This window comes from Protopterus annectens, chromosome 10.part0 (genome assembly GCF_019279795.1).
Source record: "Protopterus annectens isolate FY-2018-M chromosome 10.part0, PAN1.0, whole genome shotgun sequence".
Lineage (NCBI taxonomy): Eukaryota > Metazoa > Chordata > Ceratodontiformes > Protopteridae > Protopterus > Protopterus annectens.
In genome coordinates this window covers 1,396,135,482-1,396,154,987 of record NC_056744.1, presented here as the reverse complement: position 1 = coordinate 1,396,154,987, position 19,506 = coordinate 1,396,135,482, and the positions used below count along the sequence as shown (strand labels likewise).

At 44.3% G+C, this 19,506-nt stretch overlaps 1 protein-coding gene across 2 annotated transcripts in view; it reads left to right on the top strand.

Annotated features, from left to right (window-relative positions):
- ODF2L (outer dense fiber of sperm tails 2 like) overlaps positions 1 to 19,506 on the top strand; it is a 2,421,058-nt gene that overhangs the window by 63,548 nt on the left and 2,338,004 nt on the right. For both annotated transcript variants that reach the window (XM_044086028.1, XM_044086027.1), the window contains exon 2: positions 1,324 to 1,453. In XM_044086028.1, coding sequence (XP_043941963.1) covers positions 1,324 to 1,453 — 130 coding nt within the window. The remainder of the gene's footprint in view (positions 1 to 1,323; positions 1,454 to 19,506) is intronic.

The following is a 19,506-nucleotide window of genomic DNA, read 5'->3' as shown; positions in this document are numbered from 1 at the left end:
GCTTCATTTGGTTCCACAGTGCTCAGGAGTGTTTTCCAGTGAGCCACCCAGGATTTAGGTGCTAGGGACGCTGTCCCATCAGTACAGAATGTAGGCGAGATAGGATCACATAACATCTTTTAGTTATGTACTCACCATAACTTTAGATGTTTGGGATCCATCTCGCCTACATTCCCAATAACCCACCCTCCTTCCCCCTGCCTTGGAGATCAGATGAGATCGGACGGTCCGAATTCTATTGTTTCGTCTTGAAACATCTGGCAATGTTATATAAACAAGTTATGTGTGTGTGCATGAATGCGGACAAACAAGATCTGGGGGATTAGCGGTGGTGCATCCTGGGATAGAGAATAGCTCAGCCAATAAGAGGCTTCGCTCTATAGCATAGCGTGCCGAGTCGGAGCCGAGGGATCGGCTCCGAGCCCATCAGTACAGAATGTAGGCGAGATGGATCCCAAACATCTAAAGTTATGGTGAGTACATAACTAAAAGTTTTAGTTATATTCTTCTTGTTTTTTCACCTCTATTTATCTTTTATTGTTTTTCCCTTCCGACGCTTTCATTTTTTTTTTTTATTAGTGTTGGCCATAAGGTACAGATGTAGAATCCTTCAGATGCCATACATTGCATCTCTGGCTCTACTGTGATCTATTATGCATTTTTACTGCTCTTGTAGTTTTAGATACTCTCTCATTCTGACACTATTAATGTATTAATTGATAGTCTGACTTTGTGTTGTGGCTTTCTGGTTGTCCTTCTTTCATTGCTTCAAGTTTATGCATTTGCTGTGATGGGTTTAGCAAAACTTATAAGAACCCATGCTTTAAACTTCACTGGCTTGTCCAAACTGGTATAGCCCGGCAAATAAAACATCACATTTTACCCCAGCATGGAGAGTGACTGTAATAAACTTTGAGAAATGTTGATGATATAAAGTTAAATGGATGGATATGTTGATAGATAAAATGTCTAAATATAATCCAGCAAATTTATTGGCTAAGAAATAAGTAGTTAACTTTAAACAGGTAGGTAAATAAAGCCAGAAGCGTATCCTGCTAACTAGGTTTGCAAGTACTTTAGAAGATATTTGGGGAAAAAACTGTTTTAGTGTAAGTGGAACAAATTATGAGTGGAAATGCAAGTAACTTTTAAGGGAATATAGATGCAACATGGTCTGAATTCCCACTTTAGCATATAGCTTTCAAATATTTTTGTGTAGTTTGACCTCATGATATCTGATCTTCCGGCTATTAGATTTTAAAGCATTTAGTGTACGTTTAACTCTTTGTTGTGTATTATAATATGTTTCTCTTTTTTGTTCAGATTTTGTGAAAAATGTCTGCATGATGTGAACACACCACTTTTGAACTTACTGCATGAAGCAGAAATAACAGCCACATCAACAGAGGAGCAGCTGGCAACTTTTAGACATACGGTTACAGACTTGTTAGATGTAAGTAATATTTTTCTGGCTGACTTATCAAGACATCATAGTTTTTTATATTATTGTATTTGATATGATTTCATCAATTTCTTCTTGGTTGTGTTTTGCATTAAACACTTGTGTTAAAGTATCACTCAAGATATAGAAACAGATTAAAAGAAAAGAAAGTAAACCATATTAACCTTTGTTATTTTCATACATTATACATTGCATATATGTTTTCTTTCTTTTTAACAATTGTTATTCATTTTATCAGTAAATAAATTACTCAGTTCATGCCTTCCCTTAAACATCATGCATCATCCTGAATATCATTCTGTGTGTATTGTTCCCACAATTTCTATGTATTTTTTTATGATTTGCGCATTGTCTTGTCCAGTGAATGATCCCACCTCAAATTCTTGTATCTTCTTTATAGTATTTGGTGCTTCAATTACAACTGGCTTAGATTTTGATTTCCATTTTCTAGTAATTGCTTTTTTTTGGCACCAATGCCATTGTATGTTGTAAGGCTTTACTATGTCTAGGCAAATCAGATCTCCTATCCCAGCTCAAAATCATTAATTTTCCTTGTTTACAGTACTTCCGCGGTGGTGCAGCGGTAGCGTTGTTTGCCTTACAGAAAGAGGTTCTCCCGTTCGATTCTCGGCTTGGGTTTGGGAGTACCTTCTGTGTGGAAGTCTGCATGTCCTCCCCGCGGTCGAGTGGGCGTTCGAAAGACACGTGTTGAATGGGCGTGCCTTCGTTGAAGGTTGGGCGTCGGGCTGGCAACTTGACACCATAAAAAAAGCTAACTGCCAATCATTAGCGGACCAGAATTCCGCTGTGGCGACCCCTAACCGGGAAAAGCCGAAAGACAAACAACAACAGCCATTTGCTCCCCTCAGCATTTCTGACAGTGTACTCTATATGGAATTTTTAAAATCTGCCACTTGAACATTGAACTTAAAACATGTTCCCAGTTGCCTCTCTCTTTTCCATCATCATACCTCCAGTGTTCATCTACCTGAGGAAAAATCCTAAGTTTGATCGTTATATAAAAATATCTGTGCAAACACTTCCAAACAAAAATCCTAAGCCTTCTGGGCTTCTTTTTCTTAAGAGTCATACAAATGTCCTTCCATTGCTCTTTTGTATATTGCCTTTCCAGTCTTTCTTCCCAGTCTTTTCTGACTTCCTATGATTGATTCTTATAGTTATCATGCAGTATTTGTCATCCTTTTTTAACAGCAACTTCTGTTCTAGACTTAGTTTAAAAAATATACTAGAGCTGGCCTTTCAATTTGCATTCCCCTATTCCTTTCTCTCTGCCTATATATCATTTTCAGTCCCTGGCCAAATAAGGCAGTCTCTAACCTGCAGTTCAAACTTCTGCTTGGCCTCATTCCACTCTACTACTTTCCATTCTTACTTATTTGCTACCAGTACCTTTGTTTCTCTGTTTATTTTCTCCAGTAAATTCAAGCCCCCTCTTGCCTATTTTTCTAGTTGTATTCATTCCTGTTGGTAGAATCTCCTTTCTTAATTCTGGAGCTGGCTTAGTTCTTAGAATACTTTTTTGCTACTTTATGAATACAATAATGTTCCCTGTTGCTGTAGCCTAATCTATCTGAATTATATGCTGCCAAGGATATGACCAACTGACCAGCTTTTCAAAGCTTTATGGCACTTCCATGTGCTCTAACTGCCAGGAGCTTGTGCCAAGCTCCATATAAAAGGCAGACTGGAGACTTAAAAGCTTCAGAAAATTCTTGTCACTAAAGCCAACTCCTTCTGTGGGCTGCATGGAACTGTCAGTTGTCTAGCAGTTTTTTAAGGATGGGCAGACAAGTCCCCCTACTGGGGAAAACCTTCCACTATTTGTTTTTTCTGAGGAAAACTAATGTTTTTTTTTCTCTGAAAATTCTGTATTTTATCCTAGGAAACCTACCTTGTTTGGACTGTCATTTTGTGTAGGAGATTTTACTACTGTAAATGGTTGTTTGAACATTTGGAGTTAATTTTTTGAACTTTCTGTAACATAAACTATAGAATTTGTGTTTGGGCAGGGTGTGTTTTTTTGGAGGGGGGGGGGACTGACAGTTTTTTTTTATACCACAAAAAACTTGTTTGTCTAGCAGTAGGTTTACTGACTCTTAGAGTCTCAACTAGACATATTTGCAGCTTCCTTCTAGGCTGGACAAATGGAGCGGTTACAGGTAGTCTCATTTCTTCCTTTACCCATATGCAAAAAGAAAAAAGTTATCAGGGAATCTTTTTTGGTATTAGGCCAACTCGTTCTGTGCTTCAGCTGCTGATGGGTGACTGCTGTGGCTGAACTTGGTTCATCGAACTGTTTAATTTTTCCCTGGTGTCTCCCCTAAAGTCACTAAGGATTAGGAGCTAGACACACACCCTCTGTGCTTGTAGGGATATCCTCTGCAGGCAAGGGAGTACCACTCTTAATGGTCTTGGGGGAAGGGGGCTGTTGAAGGTCTACTGCACATCTGAAAAAGTGACCCTTAGACCCTGGGTTACAGTGTCTGGCTTGGTTTGGTCATTTTCCAGTACGTCACCCAAGGAAAGAAAATGAAAAAGTTAAAAATCTGTCTTCCCATGTTTATATTTCTTTGGTCAGGTTAGATTCATTAAGGAATATATTTCTGTCTTTACTTAGCCTAATTCCTCTTTACAAATGAAAAGAAAAAGAGTTCTCTCCATTTCTTACTCCAGTTTTCAGTCAGAAGTATAGGGATATGGAGGGAGAATGTTGTGCTTCATAGCTTTCTTCACAAGCTGATGATTAAAATTAAAGGATGATAACTCCAAAGCACAAAAACATTTAGCACAATGGCTTAGGCAACAGAAAGTAGAAAGTGTTGTTGCCATGCCTAGAGAGCCTATAAAAAGGAAAATAAGAGATCCAGTAGAGGGATTACAAAATTTTATGAAAATCTGTATAAAGCAGAGAAATGTGGAAATCAAGGAAAAGTACAAATGGAAATGTTTATGGAAGAAGTAAACACCCCAAGGTTAGATGTAGATGAGACTCAGTTACTAACAGCATAGTAGATGAGATAAAAATGGTGATGTGGTCCTGTGGAAGCTAGGTGGGAAGAAAGTAATGGAGATCTGGAAAGTTATGTTTAGCAGTATTACCAACATCCCGGAAGAAGGTAGAGGTGGCTGTAATAGCTAAATATGACAAAGACCCATCAGATTCTGCTTCATGTAGGCCCATTTTAATACAAAACCATGATTATAAAGTATTTATATCTATAATGGTAAAAGAATAGCAAATGTGATCCATATCTACCAATTATGGCATCAGTGTGGTTTTGTGGATGGGACACAAACATTTGACAGCATTAACAGAATAAATAATGACCCAGAGTAAAGCAGAATGTAAGAAAATTCTGTTGTTGGTGATGGGTCATGATGCAGAGAAAGCATTTGACTGAGTAACCTGGGATTTCACTAGTAGGGAAATGGAAGCATTTGGAGTCCATCATAAAATAAGGTTGATTAGGAGGATATATGAGGAATTGGAGGTAAAAATTATAGCTGGGGATCCTTTCTGATAAGTTCTGTTTGGGCAGAGGAACCAGGTGAGGGTGTCTTCTTTCCCTTTTGTTGTTTGCATTATATTTAGAACCATTGGCGAAGAAAATAAGGAACTCAAGAATCCAAGGATATAATTGGTATGGTAAGCAAAAAAAGTTGGCTTTATTTGCAGATGATATTTTATATTTGCTAAAAACAAGAAAAGGACATTTCAGTGTTGTGGAGAAAATCTGAGATGGTTTCACATCTTTTGGGATACAAAATTAATGAAGGTAAAACAGAGTCAGTATCTTTAAATTATGTGCCCACACACGAATTGGTTCAGCAATACTCATATATATGGGGACATGATAAAGTACTTAGTATGGCTTAAAAAAGGATTCTGTTGTGGCAGCTAAGGATAGGTGGGAAGAGACTAAAATGATAATGCAAAACCTAAGAAATCAGAAGCTGCATTTTATGATTATGGATACAAGATACAATGTTAGATCAGGGTTTTTCATTTTACAGTAATTATTAGACATTAGACAGGCTAAAAAATAAAATAAGCCTAAAATGGTGTTTCATTTATGTATACATTTTAGAAAAGCAGAAACAAAGAATCTTTCACTGAATGTTGACCTTGCTGGCCAAGCATGGAAGCAGGGCCACCAAGAGAAAATCTGGGCCCTGGTACAAAGAAAGTGTGTGGGCTCTTGTACAAAATTCTACACACACATGTAAGTGTGTATATTATTATTTATTTCTAACAATCGTAGATTACATTGATACATTTAGATAAGTATGTATAGGTATAAATGTAATAATACAGTAATATATTTATAATAGTAAAAGACGTTTATAATAGCATTTATTGTCTGCTGAACAAAGGTGCTTTCCTCGCAAAGCTCTGAATTACATAATCAAAATTAATCCTTTTTGCTAGATCAGACTCAGTATTGCCAAATCTACTAGTCGCACTTGACATAGTGGATCTTAGAAAATTTTTTACCAATGACTTAATGCTCTGCAGAGGCAGCAGTGGCAGGAATTCTCAACAGAATAAGCAGACCGACACATATATTTGGAAAGAGTCCTTCCAGTTTGCACTTTTTCAAGCAATTCAGCAGCTCCAATGGGCTCAGCTGGTTCTCTCCAAAATTTGATTGATGAACATCTGGCAGATGACTCATCTCCATTACAAGATCTTCACTGATATCAGCAGGATATTGATTTTTCTTTCATCTCATCTACAGGAATTGTTAGGTACTTCCAGAGGAAGCTGAACTTCTCAGAAATGTTCACTGCAGCATTGAAACGAACTGCGAGTCCACCAATAACATTATCCAACATTACATAGAAAATAGACTTTCTGAAATACGCTTCTTCAGGGGAGTCCTACATTTCATGTTGTTGTGACAATCTGGCATCTTCACCATGGAACCTCTTTTTGCATTTTGCGTCACCATGACTTCCACATAGTTTAATTTCTGTGTGTAAATTGGACGCAACATGCTTAGCTTCACTCCACATACTTTTCCAGCTGTTGTGGAGCTCTGTCAATTCTGAAATCAAGGTTTTTATGTTGGACACTTCAGCATCCAGTGTTGCATTTCTGGATTGGATAACTTTGTTACAGATATTAACTGCAACTAATATTTTGTACCATAAAACAGACAATGTTAAGTTGTCAATCTCACCTTCATTCTTGCTGGATGGGTTCAGAGCCGATCCTCGGCTCCGACTCGGCCAATACTAAAGCTCGAGAGCTAATTCCACCGGCTCGAGGCTCCCCTATATCCCACAATGCTAGGCGGTAACTTCTCAGATCTCGTTTGCCGCTTAGCTGCGAGGTGCTTTCTTCTACCGGCTCTGGCAGGTTAGTGAGTTTTTTCTATTTAAAAACTTTAAATATCTACCCCTATCCTTTTTATTTAGTTAAGTTTATAGTACAGGGTATCCTTTTAGTTTAAATCGGGTTTCCCTCGTTTTTATTCCCTTTTTATCCCTTTTTAAGTTCTAGGCCTTTGGCCCATTCCCCTTTTTCCCTTTGTCATACAGAGTGATTGGGGTTTTCTTTTTGGTTAAAGGGTGTGTCTGTGTGTGGTGTCTGTGTCTTTTGGTATACAGTCTCCTTTTCTGGGATGTCTAAAGACTCCAAGGTCTCAGGCTTCAAGAAGTGTGACTCATGCTGTCAGAAAATGTCTCTGACTGACGGTCACACTTCTTGTGTCTATTGCCTGGGACCTTTGCACCTGCAGGACTCCTGTGCTGTTTGCCATGCATTCAGCCCGAGAGTTCTGCAGGAACGCAAAAGTAAACTTATTCTTCGAGGCTTATTAAAGCCTGAAGGCCCCTCGACCCAGTCTGCGTTGGGGAAGCCTTCAAAGACTTCCAGGCCGTCAGCTCCAGCTTCAGAGTCGTCCGCTGGGAGTATTAAGGCTGCTTCGACATCGGCTCCGGCTGGAGTCGATGTTTTGAAGTCTCAAACCGTTACCTCGGCTTCGGTCGGAGCCGAGGTTGCTAAGACTCAGTCGGCTCCGAAAGTTTTATCGGAGCCACCTTCTAAGAAGAGGTCGAGGTCCCCTTCCATCGCCTCCATCCACTCGGCCCCGGGATCCCCTCTTCTGTCGGAGTGGAGCCATAGGTCCCATTCATCTCGGTCCTCCAGGTTTTCCGACCATGACTTACAAAGGGTGGTGAGTAGACTTCTCAAGTCCGAGGCACTGGCCCAAATGTTGCATAGCCCTACTCAACAGTCAGCGGCTATTCCCATCCCTGCTTCTGTTCCTCCTCTGACTCCTTTGAGTTCGGAGCCGGGGCTCGTCGGAGCCGTGGCTGTCGGTGCGTCGGAGCTGATACTCTCCCTTTCGGCTCCGTCTTCTGCTCCGATTTCCTCTTTGGAGGGATCTCGGTGCCGGGCTTCCCTCGTCGGCTCCGAGGGGGCGAGTGGCATCAGACCCTTGTCCAACCCCATTCTCCCTCTCGGAGCATCGGCGCTGGTAAGTTCGGCTCTGACATCGGCCTTGGAGCGTCCCTGTCAGTGCCGGAGGGGGTCCTTGTGTCCTCGGAGTGGGGACCTTTGGCCTTGGCTGATAGGGGCGCCTTCAAGGTCATGCGGAGCGTGCTAGACCCTGTGTCTACCCCACGGTCGGCTCCGTCAGCTCCTCCCTCTTCAGTGCCTGCGGTGGTTTCTACCTACCCCCTCGTACCAGACCGTAGAGAGCCAGCCCCTCAGGTTTTCCCATTGGGAATATCCTCTTCTTTCGAGGCTTCTCCTTATCCGGCAGGGGAACCCCATCGGAAAAGACAGTGCAAGAGGAAGCACATTGACTCCCCTGAGTCTATCACCTCCGACACCGACTTGGAGGAATCTGAAGGTTCCCCTCGGTCCCCCTCTGAGGATGTTTCTTTTGCTGACATCCTTGAAATCCTTAAACAGAGGGGGAACTGGCCTGCCCTTGACCCTTCAGAGGATGAGTCGGTCTACCTTGAGGCGTTTGGCTCTCGCCCTTCCACCTCCTGGGTGTCGCCTCCCTTTGTCCCGCTCATGGAAGTGGTGGCAAGGAAGGCTTGGACGGCCCCTGATTCGGTGGAACCTACCCCAAGGAGGCCGTCAAAATTTATTACTACCCCGAAAGAGAAACAGTTATTATCTAAAGGTGTCTCTGTTGATGCCATGGTGGTGGCCGCAGCCACTAAGAAGGAATTAGCCGATCCTTCGGCACCTGTCCATCCTCCTAATAAGGAGTCTAGGACCATGGACAGGTACGGTAAGCGGATGTTTTCCTCAGCGACCTTTGCTATGCGGTCGCTGAACTACTTGTGTCACTTCACCCGTCTCCAGAGGGATTTACTCAAGGATATGGGTGATGCTATGCAGGATCCCAACAGCTGAGGGGTTCCAAGACAAAGTGAACTCCCAGTTGGCAACCCTGAATTCAATTGTCAACTCCTCCATGCGGCTTATCTCATATGCGGCTGATGGGGCGAGAAGGGCTGCAGGCACATGTGTAGCTTTACGACGCCACGCCTGGATGCGGCTTTGCAATTTTGTGGAACCTTTCAAGGCATCCTTCACCAATTCCCCCTTTGATGGCTCAACGTTGTTTGGACCTCAGGTGAAGGATACATTGACTAGGTGCGAGCAGGAAGGTAAGACTCTCTCTGCCGTGGGAGTCCGTTTTTCTACCCCTTCCAGACCTTATCCCAAAGGTCAGAGGGGGGGGGATGTGGTTCCACAAACCACAAGGAGTCTCATCTGACGCACAAAGTCGATTCCCCTCTAGAGGCAGAGGGGGGAACAACAATGGACGCCGCCCTAGGGGCAGAGGTGGTCCGCAAAACCAGGGTAGCAGAGAGACTTTCTCAGATAAACCCTTTCAGCATCCCTGAGGAGCTGCCCGGCTGTCCACCTTCGGAGGCAGTCGGGGGAAGATTATCACTGTACCCAAAAGCCTGGCTTTCCCTCACTCAAGACAAGTGGGTACAGTCGATCAAATCTGAGGGTTACAAAATCCCCTTTATTCACATCCCATCCCAACCCAAAGGATCCCTTCCAGACATTCCACCCAGTGTAAGGGAACAAGCAGCGTTAGAAATATCAAAGCTGCTGTCAAAAAGAGCTATCCAGCCAGTCCCAGCAGACCAGCAAGGATCCGGAATCTACTCCAAATTCTTTTTGGTACCAAAAAAAACAGAGGACTGGAGAACAATACTGGATCTCAGCAAGCTAAACAAGTATGTGAAGAAAACAAAATTCCGGATGGTCACGCTACAGTCCATTCTACCCTTCTTGGGTCAGGACAATTGGATGTGCTCGATAGACCTTCAGGATGCGTACTACCATATCAAAATGCACAGACGCTCCTAGAGGTTTCTCCACTTCAGGCTGGGAGCCAGTCACTACCAGTTCAGAGCCCTGCCCTTTGGTCTCACTACAGCCCACCGAGTGTTCACCAAATGTATGGCAGTGGTCGCGGATCACTTGAGACGTCAAGGATTCCAGGTGTTTCCATATTTGGACGACTGGCTCCTTACTGCCACCACCAGGTGTCAACTTCTTCTATCCAGAGACTTCACCATTCAAACTTGCCAAGCTCTAGGCATTTCAGTAAATTTCGAAAAATCTGCCTTGTCACCTTGTCAATCTATTACCTTTATAGGCGCCACCTTAGACACAGTTCATCTTTCTGCCAGACTGACAGAGCAAAGAGTATCAGATATCCGCAAACACATTTACCTCCTGCTTCAATGCAACAAGATCAAAGCCAGGGTAGTCTTGAAGGTATTAGGACTCATGGCAGCTACCATTACACTCCTCCCCTTAGCTCGTTTTCACATGCGGATCCTCCAGTGGATGCTGTTTTCCCAATGGTCCTTCCAATAGCGCCCGATGTCTCACATCATTCGGCTAACCCAATCATGCAAGAATCACCTGTCTTGGTGGATGACATCACCTCAAGTTCTTCATCCCCCCCAATCGCCACGGTGACAACAGACGCCTCCCTGATCGGGTGGGGGGGCATTATCAGGGCAGGACAGTCCAGGGCAAGTGGCAGTCTTTCGAGTGCCACTTGCACATAAATGTCTTAGAGATGAGAGCAGTGCTTTTAGCGTTGCAAGCTCTTCAGGACTCTCTTCCCACTGGGACTATTGCAATTCAGACAGACAACATGTCCTTAGTGTGGTACATCAACAAACAGGGTGGAACCAAGTCCTATCCCTTATGTCGAGAGGCACTCAGACTTTGGCAGTGGGCGATTTCTTCTCAGCGGTTTCTGATAGCAATGCACATTCCCGGGAAGTCCAACGTGATTGCGGACAAGTTGAGCAGAGCTATTCTCATGCCTCACGAGTGGTCTCTAAAAAAAATCAGTGCTGGAAGAAATCTTTCGAAGATGGGGCCGGCCTTGCTGCAATATTTTTGCTACTCCCCAAAACAGCAAGTGTCACGATTTCTTCACCCTCTTCCCTCTACTAGGCCAACCCACCAGAGACGCTCTAGTCCACGATTGGCCCCGGGGACTTCTGTATGCTTTCCCCCCTTTTCCACTGATCTCTCAATTAATTCAGAAAGCTATCGCCTCGAGAGTCACCATGATCCTCATTGCCCCTTACTGGCCTCGACAGATATGGTTTCTGTTCCTGCATCATTACCTCTTGGAACAGCCATGGCATCTGGACCCAGTGCCAGATCTTTTGACCCACCAGTCGGGCCAGCTGCACCACTCCCTCCAATCTCTCAACCTCACAGCATGGTTTCTCCGATTCCTACCCTAGCCAGGCTTCCCTTAATTTCTCATTCGGTCTGTAACATCCTGATAGCCTCTCACAAGTCTTCTACCAGAAGGATTTACAATAGTAAGTGGAAACGTTTTTCCTTCTGGGCAGCATAAAAAAATATAGACCCCTTCACTGCACCTATCCAGTCTATCCTAGACTTCCTGGCAGAGCTCTTTCATTTAGGCTCTTCTTCATCTACCATTAGAGTACAACTAGCTGCTATATCTAACTTTCATGTAGGTGTCTCAGACTCCAGTATCATGTCCCATAAACTCTGCAAAGCCTTTCTAAGAGGTGTCTTTTTGCTCAAGCCCCCAATCAAAGATCCCCCACCTCAGTGGGACTTTGAATTTGGTCCTAGCATCCTTGATCCCCCCCCCCCTTCGAACCTGCAGCTTCATGCCCTCTTAAGTTGCTCTCATGGAAAACACTTTTTCTAGTAGCCATAACATCAGTTAGAAGGGTATCTGAACTTCATGCTCTTTGCAGTCATCCTCCTTACTTAGTTTTCCATAAAGACAGGGTGTCCCTCCGGACTAATCCGTCCTTCTTGCCTAAGGTTTCCTCTGAGGCAAATCTAAACCAGACTATCGATCTCCCTGTCTTCTTTCCTGATTATTCCAACAGGTCGGAACAAAAGTTACATTTTCTAGATGTTCATCACCAACTTCGATATTATTTAGACAGGACTAAACAGTTCAGGAAATCTGACCATCTCTTCCTGTCTTATGCGGAAGGGAAATTGGGCCTTCCAGTTTCTAAAGTGTCCCTTTCAAGATGGCTTACCTCTGTAATTACCTTCATCTATGAAATCGGACATCAAAAACTGCCTTCAAGACCTAGAGCTCATTCAACCAGGGCATTAGCTACATCTGTAGATTTTCAGGACAGGCTACCAATAGATTCCATTTGTGCAGCAGCCACTTGGGCTTCTCCTCATACCTTTATCTCTCGTTACAAATTGGATATGGCCTCCAGAAACCGTGCCAACTTTGGTTCCACTGTTCTCAAGAATCGGTTCCGATAAGCCACCCGGGGTAAAGTGCTAGGGACGCGGTCCCATCCAGCAAGAATGAAGGCGAGATTGACAACTTAACATTGAGAAGTTATGTACCTACCATAACGTTCCATGTTAGTTGTCTTCTTCTCGCCTTCTTTCTTGCGTCCCACCCTCCTTCCCCCCAGCCTGGACAGATCGATAGGAATTTTTGGGATCTTCCATTGGGGCTTCCTTCCCATATGTTCTACCACCTCTATTCTCCCTTTTATGTTTGTGGTAGCTTACATACAGGTTTATATAGAGGTGGGTTCCTTTTCTCTCTTCTCCATACTATGGAGACTAGAACTGCTTGGTTTTAGCTATCAAACGAGATCTGAGTAGTTACCGCCTAGCATTGTGGGATATAGGGGAGCCTCGAGCCGGTGGAATTAGCTCTCGAGCTTTAGTATTGGCCGAGTCGGAGCCGAGGATCGGCTCCGAACCCATCCAGCAAGAAAGAAGGCGAGTAGAAGACAACTAACATGGAACGTTATGGTAGGTACATAACTTCTCATTATCACACAAACGAATGATGTCACATAAGCAAAGTTCCATTAATCTCTGTTCTTGTTTTGGCAGTTAGGTTCAGCTTCAAGAGGTCTTCTAATGCTAATTTGATGCCAGGCAGATGGGCTACAAAGGGCTTCACACTTTCAACATGGTCTGACCACTGTGTGCTAGATATGCCATGAAGACAACAGCCAATATGATTCTGCAAAATTTTCCATCAATGTGGACTAGAGCTAAACACATTTCGGTTTTCGTGATGTTTCTTGAGCTTCATTGGGCCCCCTTGAGCTTCATAGCCTCTGGAGCGATGTACCGGCTGCACCCCTCTCTCCTCATGCCTGCATGGAAGACTGAGAAAAAAAGATAAGCATAAAGTGTGCAAACAGAATGTTCTCAAGGAAAAGATCAGCTACAAAATGTTCTTTAATAAAGCACAGACAAAGCCTCAGACCAAGGTTTAAAACAGTAAATAAAGGAAATTTATGAGACTCTAATATGCGGTGTTCAGGATAGCAGGGCAGTTATGGTTAGTAAATTAATTGGACCTGTTACTTCAGAAAAGATGTCTAACTCTCGAACATGAGAACAAAAAACAGGTCATCTAGAGACTATCCGTTTACGTTGTTCAGGACAATCAGAAGGCTGTACAGCAACTTGAATTGTTTATCAGAACTGTTAATGGATACAGTATTCAGATATTGTGAACATCTAATAAAACCTTATTAAATGAACTACAGTGATGTTCTTCATGTTTCACTGTTGCAGTCATCAGCTGTGGGGTTAATTTCTGCTATGTTAGCCTTCGGCCGGACCGAACACCAGAGTCAATGTTTTTGTGCGTCGGCTGCTGTCGCTTGTAGTCTGATGTCAGGTTGTCAGTACTATAAAGCAAGGCAGACAACGTCATTACATCAGTCTTTCTTGCCGTGGAGCTCGTAGCAGAAGCAGTTCGCACGAGTGCTGGTCGGTTGCTACCAGAAGTCGAATTTCAACTGAAAACATCTAAAGCTAAGTACCCCATTGGGGACCCTTTTTTCTTGCTCTAACCGATGTCTGAAAAAGTTAATAATTGTCTCGACTGTGGAAAGCACCACACCGAGACTTTCATTCTTACTGCATCACTTGTTTATGCCCAGACCATGACGTCCCTCGTTGCCAGTTCTGTGTCCTATTTAATGTGAGAACCATTCGCCTTCAAGCTCTTTTTGTAGACAATTATTTTCGGATTCTATCTTCGAATTCTGATATGGTGTCTGTCAACCAACCATCCGCTGACAGTCCGAAAAAACAAAGATACAAACAGGTCACACAAGGCTAAGCCTTCCGACAACACTACCGCTAAGCAATTCGTCAGTTCTCTGGAATTCAGTGAGTTGCTTTTGCAGCCCCTGACTTGCTTTCTACATAGGCCTCTGCCGAGACACTTTCAGAGTCTAGTATGACTCAGAAATCCACTTCATCTTCCGAGCCTTTGACTGTCTCTCCCTTGGTTGGGTCCGGAGCCTGATGCAGGCACCGGCTTCCAAGGAGGCTGTTTGCACTACTGATTCTAGACAAAAAAACCGACGTCTGCTCTTCTGACTACCGTTTCTGGGAGACCGACGGATTCTTTTAGGCCTCAAAGCCAGGCCAGTCCTAGGAAATCTGCTTCTAGCCACCATCTTGCTACTTCTCCCCCCACCCCAGGCTCAAATGCTTAAAATGGCGGATGATCTCATCTCCCTTATCCGAGGTACTCAAGCCCCCACTCTTAAAAGGAAAAGGATTCCTTCTCCAGAAATTGACAGACCCGGAGTTTGAGGATTCTGATTATTCTGCCTTTGAAGAGGAACAACAGCCCTTAACTGTTTATGAGGGTTCAGATGCAGCAGAATCCATCCCCTCTGCCTCCCGTCCAGAGGACCTCTCCTTCAGGGAAACCTTTCACTCCCTCAGGGAACATTTTCAATGGGAATCTCAGGACTACCCCACAGTCAAAGAAATGACTTGGAGAGTTTCTGGACCTGACCCAGCACAGACCTCTGGCCATCCCACCTATTCTAGAAGTGGTGGATGATGTTTTCCTTGAATCCAGTTTAGCCCCTGATGCCCTGCCTCCTGCCCCAGCTAAACCTGATAGGTACTACAGAGTACCGGATTCTCACAAATACCTGTACATGAACCCTGCTGCAAACCCTGAGATCATTACACAGGGACCCAAAGGACCTAAGACTAGTTCTGCCAAGAATCATCTTCCTTCTGACAAAGACTCCAGAGCTCTGGACAGATGAGGTAAGAAATTATACACCTTTGCAACCTTAGCTATTAGAGCACTCAGTTGCCAGTTCCATATGTTAAAATATCAACAGCACACTTTGGAGCAATTAAAACAGAAGATTGCTACTTCCTCTGATGGTGCTAACTCAAAGGAGCTGGCAGAATTACTACACTCTGCTTGTCAAGTGGCCAAACACTCATTACAATGTGGTTATGACACCCTAGAAGCCTCTAGCATGGCAGCAGTGACAGGATCTGTTATTAGAAGACATGCGTAGCTGAAGGAACAACCTCTTCCTGATCATGTCAAGTCTAAACTTATCGATGCACCCTAGATAAGGAACGCCTGTTTGGGGAAAAAGCAGAAGAGGTGCTTAAAAAGATGGAAGACAAAGCAAAATCTATGCAAATAGTAAAATATTTCTTTCAAGTTCAACCACCCAGATTAAGTCAGGAACTTCCCCTCTGAACAATGAGCCTTTCCTGCACCCAGCAGACAGGGCCAAAGTAAGCCTCGCAGGGGCAGGACATCCAGGACCAGCAAAGAAGCAAACAATGGACCACTTCAGCCTCCAAGGCAAGGAGTTTTAAGCCAAGCTTCTATGGTAAGCACTCACAGTGACTCTCCCTCCCCTTCCTGCCCTCTTTTCACTTATCTAAAACTAGGAGGAAGGCTCACCCTCTTCAATGACAGTTGGGTCTCTATAACCAAGGACCATTGGGTATTAAAACTAATATCTCAGGGATACAGATTCTCCTTCAGCGAGTTCCCAATTCCAAGAGGGTACCCAGACCTCCCTCACAACCAGTGGGCAGAGGCATTAAAACAGGTAACAACCCTAATATCCCAGAGGACAGTAGAACTTGTCTCTCCAGATCAAACATGAAAAGGTTTTTACTCCAGACTATTCCTTGTTCCCAGAAAATAGGGCACTTGGCACCCCATCCTGGATCTATCCAAACTGAACACCTCCTTGGTTGTCCCCACATTCAAAATGCTAACCTTGCAGCAGCACCTGCCTATGCTCGCTAAAAATGCCTAGCTGGTGACACTAGACCTAAAAGATGCCTACCTCTACATCCCCATCAGGGAATCGTGCAGAAAATTCCTGCGCTTTAGAGCAGGCATTCAGCAGTTTCAGTTCTCTGTACTACTCTTTGACTTGTATACTGCTCCCAGAGTATCCACCAAATGCTTGGCCCCAGCTATAGCTTTCTGCAGACAGAGAAATGTGCAGATTTACCCTTACCTGGACGACTGCCTCATTCAGGCAAACAGCGAAGAAAAGTTGCTCCAGGACTTCCCTTTGTCAAAAAAACTCCTAACTTCCCTAGCATTCACTATCAACGAGAAAAAAATCAAAGCAACACCCCACCAGGAAAATTGTTTTCATGGGAGCTGTGCTAGACACATCACCCCTAATGGCCTTCCTATCCCCAGAAAAGCAGAGTTTCCTGCCTCTCTACTTCACCCAGCTGACTTTCAGAAGTCACCTCGCTGCAAGGAAGTTCCTGCAAGCCCTAGGATACATGGCATCTTGCATCCTCCTCATCCCTCTCACCAAGCTTCACATGAGAAAGCTTCAGTGGTACTTAAAGAACCTTTGGTGTCAGCACTCTCAGTCCCTAGAGACCACCCTCCCATTGATCTCTTGCATAAGGAATGAATTTCTCTGGTGGGCAGAGGCCTGTGCCATGAACAAGGATCTTCCCTTCATCCTCCACCCTTTTGGTCAGACAATCATCCACCAACACCTCAGACATAGCTTGTGGTGCTCACCTAGCAGGCAGGTGTACCCAAGGCCTTTGGAATGCCCAGCAACTCCACTTGCACATCAACCAGAAAGAAATGATGGCAGTGCAAAGCGATCTGACTTCCATCCACCCCCATCTCAGGCCAGGGGTGGTTCTTATAAAAACAGACAACACCACAATAATGTGGTACATCAGTAAGCAAGGGGGGCACCTAGCCTTAGCCCCTGTGCAGGTTAGCCATGAGTCTGTGGCTTACGGCCACCTCCATGGGGGGCTACACCTAATTGCCCAGTACTTACCAGGGATCAACAACAGACTGGCAGACCACCTAAGCAGAAACTTACTGGGCTCCCATGAATGGCAGCTCCACAGAGAGATCTTTCTGCAAATCAGCCAGGAGTGGGGGACCCCAGAGGTGGACCTCTTTGGCTCGCATCTCAACCACCAGCTGCACAAGTTTTGCACCAGGGAGTATCACCTCCTAGCATGGAAGGTGAATGCCTTGACCTTCCCCTGGAGCTCCTTGTTTGTGTATGCATATCCTCCTCTGCCCCTTCTTCCCAAGTTTCTGATCAAAATAAGAGAGGAGAGGCCAAAGGCCATCCTCAATGCTCCAGATTGGCCCAGACAACATTGGTACCCCTTACTGTGCAGTCTGACCTTACAGTCCCCCCCCCCAAACTACTTCCCTTAAGGTCAGACCTCTTGACCCAGGAGAGGAGGAAGGTACTGCATCCAGACCTACAGACTCTCAAACTTTCAGCATGGCTCATACACTAAAAACTAACAAGAAGTCACTGTTAAGCAAACAGGTCCTGGACATCATCGCAGAGGCCAGAAGGCCCAGCAGAAGAAAATCTCATGCAGGAAAATGGAAAAGATTCTGCTTCTGGAAGCAATCAAAAGGGGCCAGTACCTTCCAACCTTCCATCCCCCTCATCCTCGATTACTTAGCAGAGTTGCTCAATAGTGGCCTCTCCTTCTCCTCTATTAAAATCCATCTCTGCCCATTATGATTCAGACCCACCCCTCTTCTCTCATCCATTGGTTAAGCAATTCCTCAGAAGGGATTCTAATATCAGGCCTCCCAGAAAACCTCCTACTCCACCCTTGGACCTGAATTATGTGTTAGAGAAACATTACCTCCTTTCAAACCTGACGCTTCAACAGAATTGAAATACCTCTCCTGGAAGACTGCCTTCCTACTAGCTATCACCTCTACCAGAAGGGTTTCAGAACTTCAAGCTCTCATGGCTGTTGAGCCCTTCATAATTTTCCATGCAGACAGAGTCTCCGCTGAGGAGTAATCCCTCCTTCATGCCCAAGGTGGTATCTGATGTGACCCTTAACAGGCCATATACCTTCCCACCTTCTTTCCCACCCCCCCCCAAAACAAGGGGTAAAGAATTCTACACTCACTAGATGTACACATACAACTCCGATGCTATCTGGACTGCACTAAGCCATTCGGAAAAACTGACCAGCTTCTTTGTAAACTTTCCCCCAGGGCAGAGGGGAAGCCCATATCCAAACAAATCATTTCCAAATGGATTTCACACTGTATCTATTTCTGCTACAGACTATATGGCAAACCCATCCCTAGGTCAGTCCATACCCACTCCACTAGGGCAACCTCCACTTCCACTGCCTTCCTCAGAGGAGTACCTACCAGGGACATATTGGAAGCGGCCACCTGGACCTCTGTCCATACCTTTATATAGCATTACCACCTACCTCCCTTTTCGAAGTCTAAGGCAGGGGTTGCCTCTGCAGTTCTGCAGGGCCTCCTGACCCATACCTAGGACTCTGTCTTTCCTTCCACCCTTTACCTCAGCTCAGAAGGACCACTTCTCTCTTTTCCCTTGTGCTTCTAACGGGTTAGGGCAAGAAAAACTGATGTAATGACGTCAGCTGCCTTGCTTTATAGTACTGACCTGACGTCAGACTACAGGCGATAGCAGCCGAAGCCAAAAACACTGACTCTGGTATTCGGGCCGGCCAAGGGCTACCACAGCAGGAATAACCCCACAGATGACGACTGCAACAGTGAATACACTCGAACGTCTACATCTGTGGTAAGTGTACACAACTGTACTTTTGGAAAATTCATGCTGAACAGTGCACAAGACTTGGTTCATAAGGGAGAGACTGACACCTATTGAAGCACGAACTTGGGTAATTAAGACTTTCGTTTCTCAGTCTCTTGTATGCAGTGTTTCCTGCTAATTAAGGTATTATACTGCATTTTCAAATCTTACAATGGCACCCAACGTGACCTGGTGTTGGGGGAGAGATACATACTTCTCACAACTCAGCAAGCAGCTAAACCTTTTCACATACAATTTCCAGTACAAGCATGTTTTCTTAAGTTCATAGCAAAGTATGGCAGCAGCAGCAACACACTGCCTTTTCACAGTGACTGTTTATACAGCAGAAGTACTATACCAGCACTACAGAGAGCACACACCTTTTCAGTAAAGTAAAGGTATTGTTAATTTCCTGACTTTGTTACACTTCATGTGTTCTACAGAATAGCAGTGTTTCGTTCAACTACGTGTTCTAACAAACTTCAGCACAAACAGCTGCAGTATTTTTTTCAGATATGGTTTTTACTGCAATTTCAAGGTTTCATTAACAGTTTAAAGTGACAGTAACTGTTTCATAACAATTTTCAAGCAGCATTTTTCATAAATAG